This window comes from Leuciscus leuciscus (assembly GCF_965113295.1).
Source record: "Leuciscus leuciscus genome assembly, chromosome: 8".
In the NCBI taxonomy this organism is placed as follows: Eukaryota; Metazoa; Chordata; class Actinopteri; order Cypriniformes; family Leuciscidae; genus Leuciscus; species Leuciscus leuciscus.
The window spans coordinates 25707183-25727761 of record NC_138732.1 but is presented as its reverse complement, the minus strand read 5'-3'; the positions used below and the strand labels follow the sequence as shown (position 1 = coordinate 25727761).

Sequence of the window (20579 nt, the reverse complement as noted above, 5' to 3'; positions counted from 1 at the left end):
CAAAGATAATAGAAGTAATTATACATATAAAAATAATTAAAAAACAAAAAAGTTCAGGTTATTGCATTTAATATAAATATAGTAAAACTGTAATACATTTTCATTTAATTATAATCGACATTCAATTAAGTGTCTGAAAACATTACATTCAGTTTGCACAGTATATTATTTATATAATAAGTGCTATTTTTAAAAGTACACTAAAGTGTACTTCTTTTCCACAAGGGTAGAGCATTTCAAATCTATCAGTTTGGAGATTTCATGATGGTTAGGATGCTGCCTTCATGCTGGAATACACTACACATCATTTTCTCCGATTTATGCCCCGATTTGCAGTTTTACGAGTCGACAATAGTTGATGAAAGTCTGCGGCAGTCTGTAGATTTTGGGCAGTTGGAGTTGACCGATTTCACAGAAAATCGCATTGTGTTTGATGGGCACAGACTCAGATTTTTTAGCTTCAGATTGTGTCTCCATCTAGTCGGAAGATATCAAAACGTTTAATATTTTGAGCCAGATTTAGAAAACATATCGTATATGATGTGTCACCACTGAAACCAAACCAGTGTTGCAATAAAATATAATTTAAATACAAAAAACAATACAAAAGTACATTAACAGAACACGTGTAACAAATTAGCCTCGATATTTAACTCATCAGCACGGATAAAACAACTGACAGTGCCACTCACCTCTAACTTCCTTTGTAATCTGTAGAGTCCATACTGACCGAATCTACCGACCCAAGACCGCATCCAAATGCGCTTGATTCGTTTTTTCTTTTGAGACTCAGCACACAACAGTCGCTACAACAAGGTAATCTCCTGCACATCCATGTTTGTTTCATCTGTCATGCTCCTCCTATCAACAAGTGTGTGCTTCTGTGAGAGAGTGTGTTGTGTTCGGAACGATTTAGAAGTCTGGTAGTGTATGATCCTCAGTCCTGTAGTGCAGGGGTCGTGACTAGGGCTTGACACTAACTTTTTTGCTCACCAGCCACTGTGGTCAGTGGTTTTCCAAACGTACTAGCCACTCAGCATTTTCACTGGCCACAATTTTGACATTGATGCCATGGAGGAAAAACTGCCATGTAAATATTTTTAATAGTATCTCATTTGGCAGCCGGTATAATAGGCTGCTGTCACTTTAAGACCTGACACACGGATCCATTATACTGGATAGCACAGCTGGTATCGTGTATCTATTCTGTGGAAAATGTGTATTGGAAGCGTTTCAGATATTTCAGTATCGATATGTTAAAAAAACAAAACTGTTTTGACAAAACTAAATTGCACTTAGTTTATTATTTCAGATGCTTTTTTTTTTTAAAGACTACAATTGAAAAATGTGTAAGTATATACATTTCAACTGCTGCTGCCACTGCTGAATCCACCCAGTCCGCCGGGTTGGCGGGTGTTAATGTCAAGCCCTGGTCAGAGTGGGAAAAGGTGGGTCGGGCAAAGTCACTTGGCTGCAGCTAAATATGCGTTTCAGTGAATGACACGCACATACAGAAACAGTTTAGTCTAGGGCTGCACGATATACCAACATCAAATAGAAATCATTATATTGCTTAGTGCGATTTTCAAATCACAAATGCTGCGATTTAATTATATAAATATATGTTCTAGCTGCGTATTTTATAGCGAAGCGTGCACATGCAAATTTTAAAAACAATATTTTCTGCATCTCAGAGCGGCTTGTTTCATTATTAAGCTGCTCGTGCGCATTATTAACGAGAAGAAACTGCATTACACCGGAGAATTCAAATGTCACTAAAGGCTGTTCATTCATCTCTGTCATTTATTCAACTCGGCACTATTGTCTTTCAGAGACAAGGTCGTAAGAGTGCGTTCTTTGCGTTCCCCCTCGTGCATTTGGCTATCAACACAGAAGGAAAATATGTCTGTAAAAAGCATTTTATAAATACACACAGAACAAACATGAACACGTTTAACACTTGCAGCACGGATCACAGACTGGAGCGAGCATGTTTTTATCAACTGGAATTGAAAAGTTTGTCAACCACTGGTTTAGGGTATAATGACAGTTTTGTAACTGTAAACATTTACAAAGTCGGCACGTGTATGATACCTGGTGTTGTAAAATCTGTTCAGATTTTAAAATTTGTAGTGTATTCCAGCCTTTAGAAAGCAACTGCCTATGTAGGCCGTAGACAGCGAGGCAGCTCACTAGGTTTGGGAACACAGCTTATATCTCACTCCATTTAACATGTATGCAATGATAAGCAGTATTTATAACCCTCATGCATTTTAAATGATATTATTGACTTGAGCAATGAGATCTGAAATGCTGACTAGATGAAAAGACTGATATAGCCATGAGCAACTAAGCAGCCTGTATATGACTTAATATTATAATTCTATAAAGATCTCGATCTCCATAGCCTAGCAGGGCATGTCATCTTGATGAGATGCAGATACGATTTTAAAAGCCAGCTGCCACTCAAAGCATCAGACTGACGCTTGATAGAAGGGCTATGTTTTTATTTGAGAGAGGAGCTGTCATCTATTCTTTCATATTTACCCTGTTATCCCCCTCATCCCACCAGCTGAATAAGCTCATCTGAATTCGTCTCCTGTCAGAGAGAGAGAGGTCAGGCAGAAGAATGAAACGGGGGGGGGGGGGGGCTGTCCAGGGGGACTGGGGTGAAACTCTGACTGTAATTGGACAGTTGACCTCTAAGGAGACTGAGGTATTTCTGGCATGTAAAATATGCCACACAGCAAGAGGAGGGTCAGAGGAGACAATGATTACCTGAGAGAGTCCGTGTCCTTCAAACAGCTGATCACGCTCCACAGGCACATCTGTAATCACAGGCTTGGTGCTCTCGTAATACTGTGGTTAGCCTCACCTGCAAAGTGTCCACACCCACCTGACTAAAAGAGAGTGACGGACTGACACACCTGCTCCACGCACCCTAATACTCAAACAAATGATGCGAGACGTTGATTGATGCCAAAGCAGAAAGTGCGAGAGGAGCATTTATAACCCAGCAGAACAACTGTGATCCTCACCTGACCACAAGTGAAGTTATTCTTTTCAGCGAAAACACACAAATTACCAGTGAAAATATCTTTAAGAAAGTTTGCAAAACAACAAAGACTGAATGGCAGATAGAGGCTCTATTACAAAATCAAGTGAGCATTTTAAGGCACTAGCCTATGTGCTCAAGACACAATGATAGGTATCTTAATTATGCCGTTTCAAATTCTAAGGCATTGTGATAAGCTCAGATAATATTTATACTGATGTGCTGTGGCTTTTATGCATATTAGAATACTGTTAGGCTCTGATGACAGGGGCTTTCATTCTATTGCCGCGGACTCCAAAATGATATGATTTCCTGTCAGAACCCCCTAAAATCATCTTTTTTTTCACATAAAATGCCCCATTTGCAATGTGAAAAATACAAATATTAATAATATGTCAGATTTGATCTGGAAAATATTTACTTTTCATTTTTTTCTATATACCCTACCATTCAAAAGTTTGGGAATGGTAAAATTCCATTATGTTTTTGATAAAAGTCTCTTATGATCAACAAGGTAGCATTTATTTGATTAAAATACAGTAAAATCAGTAATATTGTGAAATAATATTACAACTCAAAATAACTGCTTTTTTAATATCTTGTAAAAAGCTGCATTTTCAGCATCATTACTCCAGTCTTCAGTGTCACATGATCCTTCAGATCCTTCTGATGATGATCTGCTGCTCATGTAACATTTCTTATTATTATCAGTTGTGCTGCTTAATATTTTTTTTGTGAAAACACTAAAGCATTTTTTCTTCAGGATTCTCTGGTGAATAGAAAGTTCAAAAGAGCAGCATTTATTTAAAATGTAATTGTTTTTTGTATTATAAATATATTTTCTGTCACTTTTGATCAATTTAATGTGTCCTTTCTGAGTAAAACTATTCATTTATTTATAATAATAAAAAAAAGTCTTACTGATTCCAGTACCATTACTGTTAAGGGGGCAAGATAAGCTTTTAATAAAACGTGGCTATCTATGCTGAACAAGGCAGAAAAAACTGTCTATAGGCAAGAATACAGAAATGGGGAAGTTTGATCTAGTTTTAACAAAAGCCCTGATGCTGTCAAAAGTCCGCAGGATTGTTTGATCGTCGGTAAAGGAATCAGTTTTTCTTTAGCATTGCGGCCTTGTCATCATTCACCCAGGTCGATGCTTCAATTGACAACACAGGGCAGCTAGCTGTATATCGATCTTAGAGTCGCAACATAACAACATGAAAAGCACGGCTCATATTCCCTGCCTGTCTTTATGTTGCAGATTAGAAATGAATAAAACCTGGTCACTCACTGCAGCCGTACCTTATGGGCTCTGTGATCAAGCAGCGCATGGGTAATTATTCCAAGATCGTGGAGGAGAAAGACAGGAAGGGGGAGGCAGAACAAAGGCCCTCTTGTTTCTGTTGCTGGGGTGGGGTCGTCAGATTCTGGGATTGTAGTTTTTAATGACGAGCAGAAAAGAGAAACTTGAAAGAGACGGCCATCGTGGCGAACGCAGCGAACACTGTCTGATGAGATTTGGGCATATCCACAAACATGACAGTCTCCTCTTATCTCGGTCAGACTGAACAGGTTATCATGCCCATATCTTGCATTGCAACGAGTCTCCTTTTTTTCCGCACCAGACCGTGCAGAAGTGGATTTAATAGCCGGTGACAGCTGTGCTCTCCTGACTACGGCATACAGTAATGCGGAGCAATCATTCATGGTTATTCTCACCTCAGTTGCCAGAAAAAATTACCCAAGTCCTCTTCCCAAGGACCCACGATGGCTCATGCCATTTAACATGACATTTTACAAACTCAAGCCTCTCTACATCATCACCTGCTCTCTTGTTTGTTCCAGCGATCCTACCCTTTTGTCCTTGTACATCTCTTTTCCTGGTTCTCTCTAAGCCTAACCAGTTTTCATTGCCTCTACACCCTTCCTTCACCATCTTTGGCAAAGTCATTCACCCTTTTCTTTTTCTGTCAGCTCTCATCCCCTTCAAGGCAAAATATGATGGGAGATATCAGCATTTATACCATATGTCATTTCTCAGTGGTTTTTAAAGGGCAGTGGCGTTCGCTTTGATTGCAGCTGTATTAAAAACACACTTATTGCTGTCAGCTTCACTCCTTGTTATTTATTAGATTTGACCGATGGGGATATTTGAAACCTCCTTGTTTTATTCAACTCGTGGCATCTCAGCAGAGAGCTGTGGAGAGCTAAGCCTAAATCTTGCCTTGCCTGACTTTATAATAAGGATATAAAAATCAGGCAGTTCCACTTGCAACTATGCTGATTTTTGCATTGTGTTTCCAGTCATGGTCACACATCATGTTATGTGTAATATGCAGTGGTCCTAAACAGTATTTGGATACTTGAGTCACTCTTAAAAATTACTAAATTGCATTAGCTTACAAAATATCAAACAAATGATGCTGGAGCCTTTTTTTAACTTAATGTGTCTTTTAAATACCTTGTGCTTTGGTGATTTTTAGTGGAAGTTCATACAGATGTCATATTAGAGTACTATACGTTTTGTTTGTATTTTAAAGTCAGTGTTTTATTGTTATTTACACTACTGTTAAAAAGTCATTTAGATTTACAGTATATTAACTATTTCAACATAATGCTTTTCTTTGGGGGGGGGCTTTTTTTTAACTAGTTAAGCCTGGGTCATCCTAAACCCTGGGTAAACATAATCCGGGGTTAGCTTCACACCAACTGATTGTTTTCCATCACCATTTTCCATTTCTCCCTTCAAACACTGAATAAATGTTTATTGAGCTGTAAATCATCATATTAGAATTAATTCTGAAGGATCATGTGACATTGACGACTGGAGTAATGATGCTGAAAATTCAGCTTTGCATCACAGGAAGAAATGACATTTCAAAATATACGGAAATAGAAATATTTGAATAATATTTCACAAAATTACTGTTTTTACTGTATTTTTTATCAAATAAATGCTGCCTTGGTAAATATAAGAGACTTTTTTGTTACATTTTTTTCTTCTTTTTTTTTCTATTTTTTAGCTAATGCAGTGACATTCATAAAAAAATAAAAAAAAGTGTGTCTTAAGTGTCTGAATACTTTTAAGGGACTGTAACTATATAACTGTCATGTAACCACGTTTTAGTCTTTTGGCCAATGCTGATATCTATAGTTCAAGTTCCCAATATTACAATTTAATGATAGCAAATTATGCTATTTTGCTAAATATTGTCCATTTAAACTGTCTGACTGATATATTAGTCTATCACTAGTTACTTTGGACCAAACCTCCATAGTAACATTTAACATAAACAGTGTATTTTATTTGCATTATTATTTGAGCAGGTAAACAAACTAAATATTTCTGTTATTGATGGTGGCTGGTAAAGGTATAAGGTCTTAAAATTCCTCTGCTCTGGATCATTGTCCCGCAGCTCCAGCACAGCTTCACACCTTCCTAACCCATCAGTCTTATTCTGCAGCTCTACACAGCCCCAGCTTGACTTAACTCCATCTCTGCATCCCCACCGCCACCCCATTCTAGTCTACTGTGCTTAATAAATGGCCATCGATCGCCTTTCATTCACTGTCGTTTGAAAGGCCTGGCTTTCTGAAGGACACGGAGTTCTGAGAGAGAGAGAGCAGAGAGAGAGAGAGAGAGAGACACATGGGAAATATCATCTGTTTACTCTGCAGAGCCTGGAGACCCACAGACCGCATGAAAGGATAGCAGTGATTCAGTGCCCAGTTGTAGATGCACCTTCCACCATCAGGTCAGGCTGCATATGCTGCCTTTCACTGGCTTCTAAACCTTCAGTCTGTCCTGGCTCTGTGCCTGAGACTGACCTTTATATCAGGCAAAGCTCTCTTCTTCCAAGAGCTGAGAGGGCCGTGTCACTGTGTTTCTGCTTCTGGAAGCCTTAGTTTGCCAAGGGCACTGCCAGACTGGCCTGTTTCCTCACTTCAACCCACTCACACCACATATCACCCACACCACCCTCCACCAAACCCACTTGTGCCTGCAGAGGCCTTTAACCTCTGTGACACTGTTGCTTAAAATAAATATTGGCTAAAGTAGGTCTCCAAGCTTAGGGATTGCTATAGTTGATAGTTGCTTTCATTCATTCGAATCATTTAAATTTTAGTATTATTTATATACTATTATAGTATTTGCTTTTTTTTATATATATATATATATATATATATATATATATATATATATATATATATATTAAAGGGATACTTCACCGATTTTTTATATTAAACTATGTTATTCCCTTAACTAAGACGAGTTGATGCATACCTCTCTCGTCACAGTGCGTGCACTCAATCGCTCTGGCACGCGGCACTTGGGACTCGGGACCACTTCGACTCGCGCAGTAAAAAGTCACGCCTGAAAAATCCTCTCCCTCTCACTTCTGTCATTTACATTTACGCATTTGGCAGACGCTTTTATCCAAAGCGACTTACATTGCATTATCCTATACATTTATACATAGGTATGTGCAGTCCCCTGGGATCGAACCCACAACCTTGCGTTGTTAACGCAATGCTCTTACCACTGAGCTACAGGAAAGCATTAGAACCAACGTGGTTCTTCATTAGAACCAACGTGACTTTTTACTGCGCCGAGTCGAAGTGCTCCCGAGTCCCAAGTGCTATACCGCCATATATTATAGTTTTCCTTTTTACCCGCTTAGAAAAGCGCCACATTTTATTTTGTGTCACCATACTTGGTCGTGTAACTACTCGTGTAACTGTATTTAAATAGGGAAAACGTGGAGGTGTTCTAACGTCATCTCTGTCTGGATCCTAATGAATGAACTGGGCTAAGCTAAGAGCTATAAAAGTGTCGCCGCGCGCCAGAGCGATTGAGTGCGCGCACTGAGACGAGAGAAGTATGTATCAACTCGTCTTAGTTAAGGGAATAACATAGTTTAATATGAAAAATCGGTGAAGTATCCCTTTAATTTTAGAAATTTTGTTATACGCTGATGTCATTCTTTTATTAGTATTTATTTATTTATTTATTTATGATTGATTGATTGATTGATTGATTGATTGATGTCCAAAATGCTATCAAATTATCAAAAAATCTAATTGTGATTTCTAAAAACTGGTTTAGGTTCAATATGATAGTTTGAACCTCGATGTGATGCCCAGAAATGCTTATGTGGAAGGTGTTCTGGCACTGACGTCGTGTGGATGTGATCCACAATACAACCACCCCAGAATTACAGTTGCAAAATATTATGATTAAAAAAAAGGAAAGAAAGAAATAAGTGGGGGGAAAAACATACTGATCATATATTGCTCTCCTGTGGATAAAAACCTGTTTAAGGGGCTTGTGTTCGCCACAGGCTTCCCACAGAGACACTGTCCTGCTTTCCTCTTTCAAGAGGGACAATGCGCAGCAGGTAGACGGCTGTCAAGCTGAGTAAAGACTGGCTTTTGAGAAGTCAGCTCATCTTATCTGCAGTCTCACTCCTGACACCCCACTCCAGCTAACAAAAGGCCCAGGATTTCTTCTTTCACCATCACACACACAGATCCAAGGCAGGCTTCCTGTGCAGTCGAGTCTTCTGGAGGTCTGAGAGTAAAACATGTCTGGGGTTTCACAGAGCAACGTGCTTGTTAGGATCAATGTTATGCACTTCTTTTTATCTGTGCAACTGCGTTTTTTTTATTTTTATTTTTTTTTATAATGTACATCATGCACACGTCTGTCTTCAGTTAGGGTGGCATCGCTGGCCATTTTCCAGGTTCTTCCACCTCACTCGTTCCTTATACGTTCTCACCCACGTTCCTATCAACTTCTGTCTGCGGTACAGTTGTCATCTCCACCGTCTATGTCTATTTGAGCGCGTGTGTTTGTGCGAGACAGAGATACACCTGCGGCTGTCTTCATTTTAGCTGATTAGCGTTAAGCTTGTTGACGACTGTCTCTCGCTTGAACGCTCGCAGTGCTGGAGGTACACGGTGCCCTCCTGAATTTATGTCCCAGACCCCTCCTGTGTCATCTTAGCTCACTCTTCAAAGAAGCGCCTTTGACGGCACAGGATATTTAGCCAGGGAGCAGTGGGAAGAGCATTGGTTTGTGAAATAATAGGCTTTGATTTCAGTGCTGTGCGGTTTCCACTTTGAGACGTTACAGTTACTGGAGAAAGAAAGCTATCTCAGACATCTCAGATCTGATGCAGCGTTCTGTGTAATTTCATATCGCCGTATTGGGTGACAATGGAAACAAATCAGCCACCGGCTTCATGGTGAAACTCAAATTATATACTTTTCTTTCTCCCCACAGTGTGAATATGAAAACAAAAAGTGGGTGTATTTGATTTAGAAAAGTTCAGAGGGATCAAGCTCTTTCTTGTGTGGCTCCTCTGTTCCTTCTAAAGCACACATCTACTCTTTGTTTTTATTACTTGCTGAAAGTTTCGATTTTCAAGAGACTGCTTATGTCAAACCAAAATGTTTTGTGTGCATTTGACAAAAGTGAAACATTTGATCTCCTGGGCCAGCAATCAATATTAAATAGAGCTCTGTGTAAGAAGTGACAGCAAAAGAAAACAAAACTACTTGCCCCTTAGAGATCCTCAGTGATTGCTCTTAAACTAGGAGCTTTAAGTCTCTCGTTCTATAGTTATAATGTGAAAAACATGAAGTTTATATAACAAAGTTTGGGAGGAGCATGATCAGGTAATCCAACCAATCAGCATGATAAGAGACCTTTATATACAGTAGGCAGTACAGCCGTCCCTCACCTCTGTCCCGTGACAGTTTTGCAACATCCCACCAACACCCCAATGTCTCACTCTTGGCTGGTTCCTATCCCGGTCAATGATGGGGGTATACTCTGGGTTCAGGACATATTCCGAGCTCCAAGTCCTCTCAGAAAGAATCAGAATCAGAAAGAGCTTTATTGCCAAGTGTGCTTGCACCCACAAGGAATTTTTCTTGGTACTGAAGCTTCCAGTGCACATATACAAATACAACAACAAACATAGTAATACAAATTCTAAGAATAAAATATAAATAAAAAATAAAAAAATAGTATAAAAGTAAAAAAGGGGTCACAGTTGGGTTTAGTCCGAATAAACATTTACAGATTGAAAGCACCCCAAATATGCATACAGTGCCATATCTGATACATCTACGTGCAAACTTGTGAAAATCTATCTAGGACACTGAGGGCAAAATTCACTAAACATTTGCACAGTTGCTTGAGGTGTTTCATCAGAAAACCTTACATCTTAAGGTGCTGTCACATTAGTCAAACTTAGATGAAATTTTGCAGGTAATGTGTTTCAGTGGGTACATTGTCCAAAATAGTTTTTGAATTGTAAGTAGTATTTGAATTTCTCCTGGATTCCTGTTTGGTTGAGTACATTTTGCCTGCAGAATTGGTAAATATGACTTGGTAAATTAATCCATATACCACTCACACAGTCCAGCATAACCAGGTGCTGTAGAAACCACTGTATGTGGTATAGTGCTGTGCCGTGCATATTCAAATTCTTTGTTTCTGGACAAATCCTTCCTATGCAAATGATACTTTATAGAATGAATCAGATTCACAAACATTGGCAGACACAATTAACATTATGCTTTTAAAGCAGAAACATTTCGCTATTAAAACGAACTAGATAAAAAAAATGTTTTTTAAATAATGTTTATGTATATTGTCTAGTGAATTTGGCTACCGTAAATAATTATTTCGGCTTTGTAAAGAGTAGATCATGTCCCCCTCAGAGTGTATCGGATCATGGGATTCTGCAACGTCCTTCAGATCCAGCCGAGGCGTGAATTGCGATCAGTACTAATTCTGTTGCCAAATTTGTACCAGTACCTGATTTGCATAATGCCTTGAATGAATCAGGTGCTAAAACGAGGCTGGCAAATAAACAAAGCTGTCAGTGGATGTGTTTTTTTCTTCTTCAGTAAACTCCCCATGAGTGTTAGTTTAAACTTTGAGACTTCAGTAATGATCAGACAGACAAATTATTTTATGCTTTGTAAGCACGTTTATAGAAATTATTATTTCTTCACACACACAGAGTACCATAGCACATCATCCAAAGCCCATGAATGAATTGTGAATCATCTTGGTCAATTTACTCAAATGTTTTTCCTATAGTGTTGTATTGAAGCTGTGCACATATGCTGTGTCCTCTAGCATCATGAACAAGACAAGAGAATATTATATTTTTTTCCACTGACAGGAGCTGACATAAACATAATGCTCATCATGAGCCGCCACAATAAACAGGAGTTAGTGTAATGTTGGCGATGATGGATGGCGAGTGTTGAGGGGCAGCTGTGGGGTCTAAAGAGACTCGCTTATTTATAGTGACTGGCTCACAGCCAAACATGCCTGAACTGCTCAGCGTCCGACTCCATTTGGACCCCCAACCAGGCATTCGGTCCCAGCAGGTGCTTCCTTCAAATGCATTCCCATAGCTTAGTAAGACAGTCTCTTCAGTCCTGATGGAAATCACGGATTATCACAAGTCCGTCTTCACAGCATCACTGAGTAATCAGCTAACACCAGAACAGGCCAGTTTTGGATGCCAGGCTTTGCACTTGTAATCCAGTCATGCAACAAGTGCCGGGTTTCATTGATTATTCCTTCTCATCCTGGGTTTCTCATTCCATCTTATTCATGGTTGATTTGGTTTATCAAGAAGAGATTAGCTTTGTGAACCTGGAGGTTCTAGCACCGTGTACTGCAAATCAAACCGATCAAGGGAAAGATCCGTGGTCTGTACTGCAACATGCTGAGTTTGAGTCCTCTCTATATTATGACTATCAAATTAAAGTGGCAAAAGTAAAAAAAAAAATTCAACACTATAATCGTTTATACTTTGGCATATGTGTCATTGTGTTTTGGTGCATTACCATTTTTAATGATCTTCCAGATGAACCCCAGTCTTTTAGGTTTGAATTAGATGATTACATTTTAATGTCAAGGTCGTGAAAAAAAAGTCAGTGATTGATTTTGCATGTTTCATCTTTTTCAAATGTGGCATACGAGTCGATAATGAGCTACAGACTTAATACAGTGAAAAATAGAGATCAATAACTAAATCAAACAAAATGTCAGAAATTCTGGTAGTTTAATCTTCTTTGCTTTTCTTCAAAGACCTGCCTCCCCCTGCCACCAGAGAGAGACCGCCCGGCTGTAAGACAGTGTTTGTCGGCGGTTTGCCAGAGAACGCAACAGAGCAGCTCATTGTGGAGGTGTTTGAACAGTGCGGAGGTATCATCGCCATCCGCAAGAGCAAGAAGAACTTCTGTCATATCCGTTTCGCCGAGGAGCACACAGTGGACAAGGCCCTCTTCCTGTCAGGTACATATTTAGATTAGATAGATAGACAGACAGACAGACAGATAGACAGAGGATGGATGGATGGATGCATGTACAGTTGGATGAATGAATGGATGGCCCCTCACTATAGCTCCCCCTAATAGTCGACTAAACGTTAGTCTAACTTAAAAAATTAAGTTATGTGGTTGGCTTAAAATTTTTAGTTAATTGAAATCAAAACTTTTAGTTAATACAATGAAGGAGATTGGTTTAATCACTTTGATCCCTTGCATTTTTTTTCCTGATAACAGCAGAAACAACTTAAAATACTCCTTAATTTTTGGTCATACAGATATACCTCATTCGAAACTAATTTTAATTGTGTGAACTCACAATAAGAACAAAAGGTTGCGGCTTTGTAAAATAAAGAAAACAAACAGGATGTGCTTTCTCTCGTCTTGTTCTCCGTGAACTAGAGTGTGTCACAAAATGAACCGAAACTCAGCTGAGGCTGCTTGCCCAACAGACATGAGCTATATCTAATGCTTTAAATGTCTACTTTTAAACGAACCAATTAAAATAAAAAAATTAAAATTAAAATACTGTCTGATTATGTAATCCGTATGAAAGTTGCATTTCAGCAGAGATGGTGAGTCAGCATCTTCAACTTCATCTTTGCAGCCGACACTGACTCAGAAAACACTAGATTATTAATAAACAGTTAAAAATGTATCCTTGCTATTTTTCCCTCCGACACATTCATAATCATTGCTTTTAGAAAAACGGGTGCAGCCCTACCCCTAGCAATGTCACAATGTTTCAAACAAGAATACAAAAACAGCATGCCAAGTCATGCCTAGAAATGTATGTGCCACACGTGTGATTTACAATAATTTCACTTAACCTTTTCTCTGATGTAAATGAGGGTCATGTGTCCACAAGTTCCCTCTTGACTTGAAGGATCGATGCAGAATTAATTAGGGGGTGGGGCTTCTCCAGATCACTCAGAGAGCTCAAGATCTGTAAACACTGGCCATCGAGAGTCCCTCACAACGAGAGGTCAACGAGAAGACAAGCGCCAACATCTAGTAATACATTTCTGCCTTTGAACGCTGCATATCAATCATGGGCCAGGCCCGGAAACCTCGACACGGTCACATGACCTCTGCTTTACTTATCTCCAGTCTCCAGTCACATCTTAAATCAGTCTTTGTATGCAAATATTAGGATGTCCATCTCAGCCCCAGAAAGCAAGTTTAAAGTGCCGGCCACTCCAATAATACCCTTTCCATTATTTATTCTTCTCTGAGTGTTGCTCTCTCAGTGGAGAGGGACGAGATTGGAGCGGCGCCCCATTTATTATGTGACAGAGCTCTGCAGGCCTTTCCATAAATAATGGTGCTCATTTCTAACGTGAACACATTGCGTAAAATATTTAACAGCGTCTTGGGGCTGTAAAGAAGTGATGGAGAGTCTGAAGTAAACTGTGAAGCTCTTTCTCTCATTTCTGTTGACACGGCCATCTCTGAATATACATTCTCCTTAAAAACACTTTTCAACCTTCTCTGTACTCAGAGCATCATATGATTCATAATTCACTGGAGCCTCTTTCATACCACTTGGCTATTTGTCAAGATGCTTTTCCAAGCAATTTTCTGGTTTATGCTGAAATGTATAAACCTTAATATAAAATCACTTTCTTTTTTCATCCCCATCACAAACCAGATTATTCTCATGCATCATGGCTTGTCTGTGCTGGTAGGGTTTTTGTTTCGACTGCCCCATCTGAGTGCACCATTTGGGACTTTTTACATGTCACGCAAAATAAACAAATAGGAAGGTTTTGGCCGCAAATCTTTCAGCAAACACATGTTAGAAGAGATGATTAAAAGGAGTGCGTGGCTGTCATCTTGTCACAGGTCACTTCATGAATCAGTGTTGGTAATGTTGTTTTTCTCATAACATACTTGGGGTTTGTTAAGGGTGAATGCTTTTCTGCTGTTCTCATTTTCCTGCATTTTTCTTTTATACCATTTGACTTCTTGCCCTGCACTCTCCTTTTCTTCTTTCTTTTTTCTCTTCCTCTTTCCTTTCCTATTTCTTTTCTCGTTGTTGTGTCTTTTCTTGTCCTGTCGTTTACTCCCATTCCCCTTCTTTTCCCCCTGCCCCTTCCTTTTTCCTTTCTTTTCCTTTGCTTCCCATTCCTCTTTCACTTTTCTTTTCTTGCCTCTTTTATTTTCATTACTGTTTTTGTCTTTTCTTTCTTTACTTCATTTCCTTTTTATTTCCTCTTCCCCTTTCTTTTTCCTGTTTTCTTTTATCTTATTTTGTTGTTGTTTTCTGTTGTTTTCTTGTCCATTCCTTTCCTCCCCTTCCCGTTTTTTCCTCCCTCCCTTTACTTTTTTCCCTTTTTTTGCTCCATTTCCCCTTCCCCTTCCCCTTCCTCTTTCCTTTCCTCTTTCTTTACTATTCTATTCCTTGCCTTTTTTATTGTGCTTTCCTTTATTCCTCTTCCCCTTCTTTTCCCTCTTTTCCTATCTTTTCCTTTGCTCCATTTCCCATTCCTTTTCTCTTACATTCCTTTCCTTTCTGTTTTCTTTTTCCTTTTCTATCTTTTATTGCTCTATCCTTTGCTTCCCTTCCTTTTCATGTTCTCCTTCCTTCTCTTGTCCTTTCCTTTCTTTTTCATTGATCCTTTTCCTGTTACTTTTCCTCTTTTTTCTCCTTTCATTTCTTTTCTTTTCCTGACTTTACATGTTCATTCCTTTACTCCCTTTTCCTTTCTTTTCTTTTCCTTTCCTTTCCTTTCCTTTCCTTTCCTTTCCTTTCCTTTCCTTTCCTTTCCTTTCCTTTCCTTTCCTTTCCTTTCCTTTCCTTTTCCTTTGCTCAATTTCCCCTTTTATGGTGCTCTTGTCTTTTCTTGTCCATTCCTTTACTCCCTTTCCTTTTTCTTTTCGTTATTTCCCCTTTCTCTTTCCTTTTCCTTTATCTTCCTTTTTTTCTGTAATTTCCTCTCCTTTACCTTCCTCTTTCACTTTCTCTATATTTCCCTTTCCTTTATCACCTTGTCCGTTTCTTTTGATTTTACTTTTCTTTTCATTTTTTTCTCTTTCATCTTTTTCTTTTTTCTTTTTCTTTCCTCGCTTTCCCCTTCCTTTATCTTTTCCATTGATTCCCTCTTTAAAAAAATTTTCTTTGCTTTTGCTTTACTCCCTTCCCCCTTCCATTTCCACTTTCTTCCCCTTCCCTTTTTCTTTGCCATTTCCCATTTCCATCTCCTCTCCTCTAGGTTATAGGATCAGGCTGGGATCAAGTACAGATAAGAAGGACACAGGCCGGCTGCATGTAGATTTCGCTCAGGCTAGAGATGACCTGTACGAGTGGGAGTGCAGACAGCGCATGCTGGCCCGGGAAGAGAGGCACCGCCGCAGAATAGAAGAGGACCGTCTACGGCCCCCTTCACCGCCCCCCATCGTTCATTACTCTGAGCACGAATGTGGCCAGTTAGGAGAAAAGCTCAAAGGTGGGACACATAACATGTTATACTTCCGTAATGGTGATTTGTTGATTTGTTGGTCTGTCACACATCTGTCGTTTCCTGAAGCTTGTGAAAAGGTTGCTACAGTCTGTGTGCCCGTTGGCTGGATGCATCGAAAAGCTATTTGTTTCTTTGAGTTTGATGTTCCTTGTGGTTTAATAGAAATCGTCTGTTTAGTGACTGCATCTTGATTCTCTGTCAAGGAGAGAAAGTGCATTAAAGAGAATTTTTTTAGATGAAATCAGTTGAATTTAGCCATGTTTCCTTCAGATTCCCTTACATTTCCATGTAATATTTTATATGCAGTGTGAATGCTGTTAAGCTCACTTTGCAGTGGTTACAAATAACAGAAGAAAGGAAGAGAAGACAGGATGAAATTACATGATGTGTTTAGTGGACCTTTTGTACTGCTGGCTGTAGAAAATCTCAACAGATTTTCATATCTCATATCTGCTAGATTTGTCTGTATATGCAAAATTGAGCAGTTATTTTTGACAGTTATTATTTTGAATCTGTTTTTAAATCAGGTAAATGGAGAGGGATTTCATATTCATGACAAATTGATGCTGTCTTAACAGGATTGTTGATGGATTAATAGTTTAAATTATTTTATAGCATTTTTTGATTATCTGTAGTTAGGACTTCCATAAATAAATCAAAGCATCCTAGAGTTCTCAGTTGTACATGTGTTCGTGAGCAGGATTACAAGAAGAAGAACAAAATAATGATCTTTTTCTTTTTTTCTTTTCTTTATTTACTTTTGTACAACAGCAGTCATCTTCGCTGTACAAACTGCAATATCTTTGCAACACTGCTTCATCTGTTGCACAGTTAACGCCAGACATTTGCGGATTTTAAATAAACACAATGACATTAAAGAATAATAGATTGCTGGAAGAGCCTCCCTGTAGCATTCATTACAATGATTCTCAGTTTCCTGTTTCTCATCTCTTTCCCAGCCAAAAGTTGCAAGCCAAAGCTTTGTAGTTCATCTTGACTGTTTTCCGCTCCCGTCTGCACATAAACACCTGAGGACTTCATGAGCAACATCGCCTTATTTGTACAGAGAGCACAAAATATCAAATATCAATAATGTGTTATGATTGACAAGGACCTCCCTGACTTGTCGCATGCTATAGATGTCTTTCCCTGTCCTGTTGTCCTCTCCTAAATGTCCTCTACTCTGCTAGTGTGCATCTGCTATCTTTTTTTGGCCCAATAAGCATGTCCTTCTAATAAGTTTTGACACTAGAAGGTCCCAGATGAGAAGTGTTCCTCTCTAACATTGTACTCAACTCTCTTCCCACCATCTGTTTCTCCCCCACCGTTTATCCTTTCTCCACTCAGACGACGGCAATTTTGCCGAGGCTGTGCGTGTCCTGCTGACCTGGGTGGAACGAGGGGAGGTAAACCGCAGAAACGCCAACAACTTCTACTCAATGATCCAGTCCTCCAACAGCCACATCCGTAGGCTGATGAACGAGAAGGCCGCTCATGAGAAGGAGATGGAGGAGGCCAAAGAGAAGTTCAAGAACGCCCTTTCTGGGATTTTAGTACAATGTGAGTGTTCCTTTACAGATGTTGCTTCTGTCTCAAAACCTAACAAGCTGCTTATTTAGACAGCGTTTCTGGGCATTTTTCCATCATTATCAGTGAAGGAACAGGATTTTACACAATCAGTACGTTTACATGGGCAAAAATATTCCGATATTAAGCCGATTAAGACTATACTCGGATTAAAAAACTACCATGTAAACAGGGATTTCTGAATACCTTAATCCGGCTAAAGTCATACTCGAAGTAAACACATATCGAATTAAGACATGTGGAGTATTCCTTTTTCAGTCGCATTATTGAAGTCCATTATAGACATGTACAAACCTTAATCACAAGCATTTTGCGACAGGACACATACACACACGACAGTGGTTTGACGGCAAACAAGACAGCATGGCTTCAGAATTTGTCTATTTGCACGTATAGCATGACAAATAATTAACTGCATATGAAGCTTATGTAAAATTAAAACCCAAAACTGTATAAATAACTGGTACCATAACAAATTCTAACTGTATGTTGATACGGTGGGAACGTCGGACTGCGTGGCATGGTGACGTAATGACGTGTGACATTAATCGATCTATGTTCTATAACATGTCAAACAGGAACATGAAAGGAATATTCTAAAAGCAACTCATGTAAACACCTTAATCAGAATATCGTCTTATTCAGAATAAGGTCAATAATGTGATTACTGCTGTCCATGTAAACGTAGTCAGTGATAGCTCACAGATCACAGCTCATCATGACTCTGCTGTAAAATACCTGATTAACCACGCAGATTTGCATTTCTCTGATGCACAAACTCTGAAATGATTTCACTGATTTCACCCTTTAAAGCAAATACATGGGGAAATACATGAGCATTGACTAACACAGGTGTCAAACTCATTTTAGGCCGGATAAGACACATTTCACACTTTTTATATTTTTACTTTATATGCCACAATTCAAATTTGGAAGGGTCTCACTATATGTGTGAGTATGTGTAGTCAATAACGTAATATACGCTACCCTTCGAAAGTTTGGGGTCAGTAAGGTTTTTAATATTTTTGAAATGTTTTAAGTCATTTTTAAAAGAATCTTACAAAGGCTGTACAGTAAAAATACAGTAAAACAGTAATATTGTGAAATATAATTACAACTTAAAATGTGTTCCATTTTATATTTTAAAATGTAATTTATTCCTGATGCAAAGCAAAATTTTCAGCAGCATTACTTCAGTATTCAGTGTCACATGATCCTTCAGAAATCATTCTAATATGCAGCTCAAGAAACATTTATTATTATTATAAATGTTATATACAGTTGTGCTGCTTAATAGTTTTTTTTCTTTGATATAAAGAAAGTTCAAAAGAACAGCATATATTTGAAATATAAATCTTTTATGACATTATAATTGACTTTAATGTCACCTTTGATCAATTTAATGAATCCCTGAATTCATTTCTTTTTTTTTTCCTTTTTTTTTTTTAAAGCCCAATACTTGACCCTAACTTTTGAATGGTAGTACATGTCCAACAAATTCAAATACTGAATAAAGTTAAAATTGGTTTTGTTGATCGTTCAGTAAGAACCTGTGTTTTTAAAAAAAATTATAAACCATTGCGTTATTGCATTCTAAAATCTTTAACAGATCATCAGAACTGCAGCGCTGCTCACATCAAGTAAAAGCTGCTTTTCTGAAGATCCCTAAAGTGCCGTTGATTGTTGTGTGACGTCACCGTAGTTTCATATACACTATCAGACACAAAAGGAAGCATTCAGTAAATGGGTGCTGTCAGCTACTGCATGATTACACTTCACTTCCTGCCATCTTGATAGTGCGCCCAACGCTGCAGTGCTTTGTACTTGATTGATCCAATGCCTAGAGAAATGGAACTAACACTCACACACTCTCACACATATAGTTTCCTTGATGCATGAGCAGGCGTAATGTTCAGTCTGCCTGTGATTCAAGTATATGGGGGGTTGCAGGCATTTACTATGAACTTAGAACAAGTCTTATAGAGATTTAATATTTCATTAACATGCAACTGTGTTATAAGAGACGGGGGAAATTAATATAGACGTATTAAAAGGTCACGGCACAGAAAATCTTGCCTTGAAAACAATTCATTTTCAAAAGAAAATATTTAATGTCATGCATATGCATCTGTTGTTGATGAACGTTGAATTACATATTACCAGTGTACCGTGTATTTACTATACAAGCAGGAGGTATTCAGACATATTCATTTTGAAAGCTGCACTTTTGAATGTAATGGCAAAGGTTGTTTTACTGTCTATAAGAAAATCTGTTAAATGTTTGACCTAAAAACCAAGGCAAGCTAATTTTACACTCTGCTATCAGTCATTTTACACTGCAGCTTTTCCATAAGTCGGTTTGATAGTGTACATGCTTTGATCTGAGATCAGTGTGGACTGAAGGTAAGTTCTCCTGAGGTCTCTACCACTGAATGCAGAAGAAGGTAGAGTATGCGCAGCTACAGGCCTGTCATCTGTAACGTACCAGGCATGTGTAGAAGATTATCAAGACCCTGAGTCTGTGGTTTTGTTTAGCTACTTAGTCTCTGGACAGCACACCTGATGACCCTTCATAGATTAAAAGTAAGTAACCCCAAATGGTCACTAATTTGTCTAAGTCATTGACTAATTTCTCAAATAACATTGACTTGAGCTTTTAGATTTGCACACACTTCTGATGACATGCCACTCAACAACACACTTTCTGTGAAGCCTGTATGATGCATTATAAAGACATTCATAATTCCTTATAATGCACTAGGAGTGTGCAGTGAAGCCGTTTTCTGTATGAAATGCATTCAGAAGTTTGGGTTCAGTGATTTTTTAAAATTATTATTTTTTTTTTTAAATAGTTTTATCCAGCACGGGACACATTAAATTGATAAAATGACAGTGAATGCATTTATAATGTTACAAAAAGATATCTATTTCAATTAAATGCTGGTTTTTTTTACTTTCTTTTTCTCATAGAATCATGAAATCTGTATCAGAAATAATAATCAGCACAAGCGTTTTTAACAGTGATAATAATCAGAAATGTTTCCTGAGCATTAACTCCTCATATTAGAATGTTTTCTTAAGGATCATGTGACTCCTGAGTAATGATG

The 20579-nt window shown here is 38.4% G+C and overlaps 1 protein-coding gene and 1 long non-coding RNA gene across 7 annotated transcripts in view; one reads left to right on the top strand and one right to left on the bottom strand.

Annotated features, from left to right (window-relative positions):
* The window catches only part of LOC309504607, a 227636-nt gene that overhangs the window by 150126 nt on the left and 56931 nt on the right, over positions 1-20579 (bottom strand). The gene's annotated exons all lie outside the window — the stretch shown is intronic.
* Positions 1-20579, top strand: part of enox2 (ecto-NOX disulfide-thiol exchanger 2) — a 240142-nt gene that overhangs the window by 184527 nt on the left and 35036 nt on the right. For 4 of the 6 annotated variants that reach the window (XM_082177727.1, XM_082177723.1, XM_082177722.1 and 1 more), the window contains 4 exons: positions 718-816; positions 12183-12389; positions 15637-15870; positions 17233-17445. In XM_082177727.1, coding sequence (XP_082033853.1) covers positions 718-816; positions 12183-12389; positions 15637-15870; positions 17233-17445 — 753 coding nt within the window. The remainder of the gene's footprint in view (positions 1-717; positions 817-12182; positions 12390-15636; positions 15871-17232; positions 17446-20579) is intronic. The other 2 variants (XM_082177726.1, XM_082177725.1) reach the window with 1 other exon arrangement.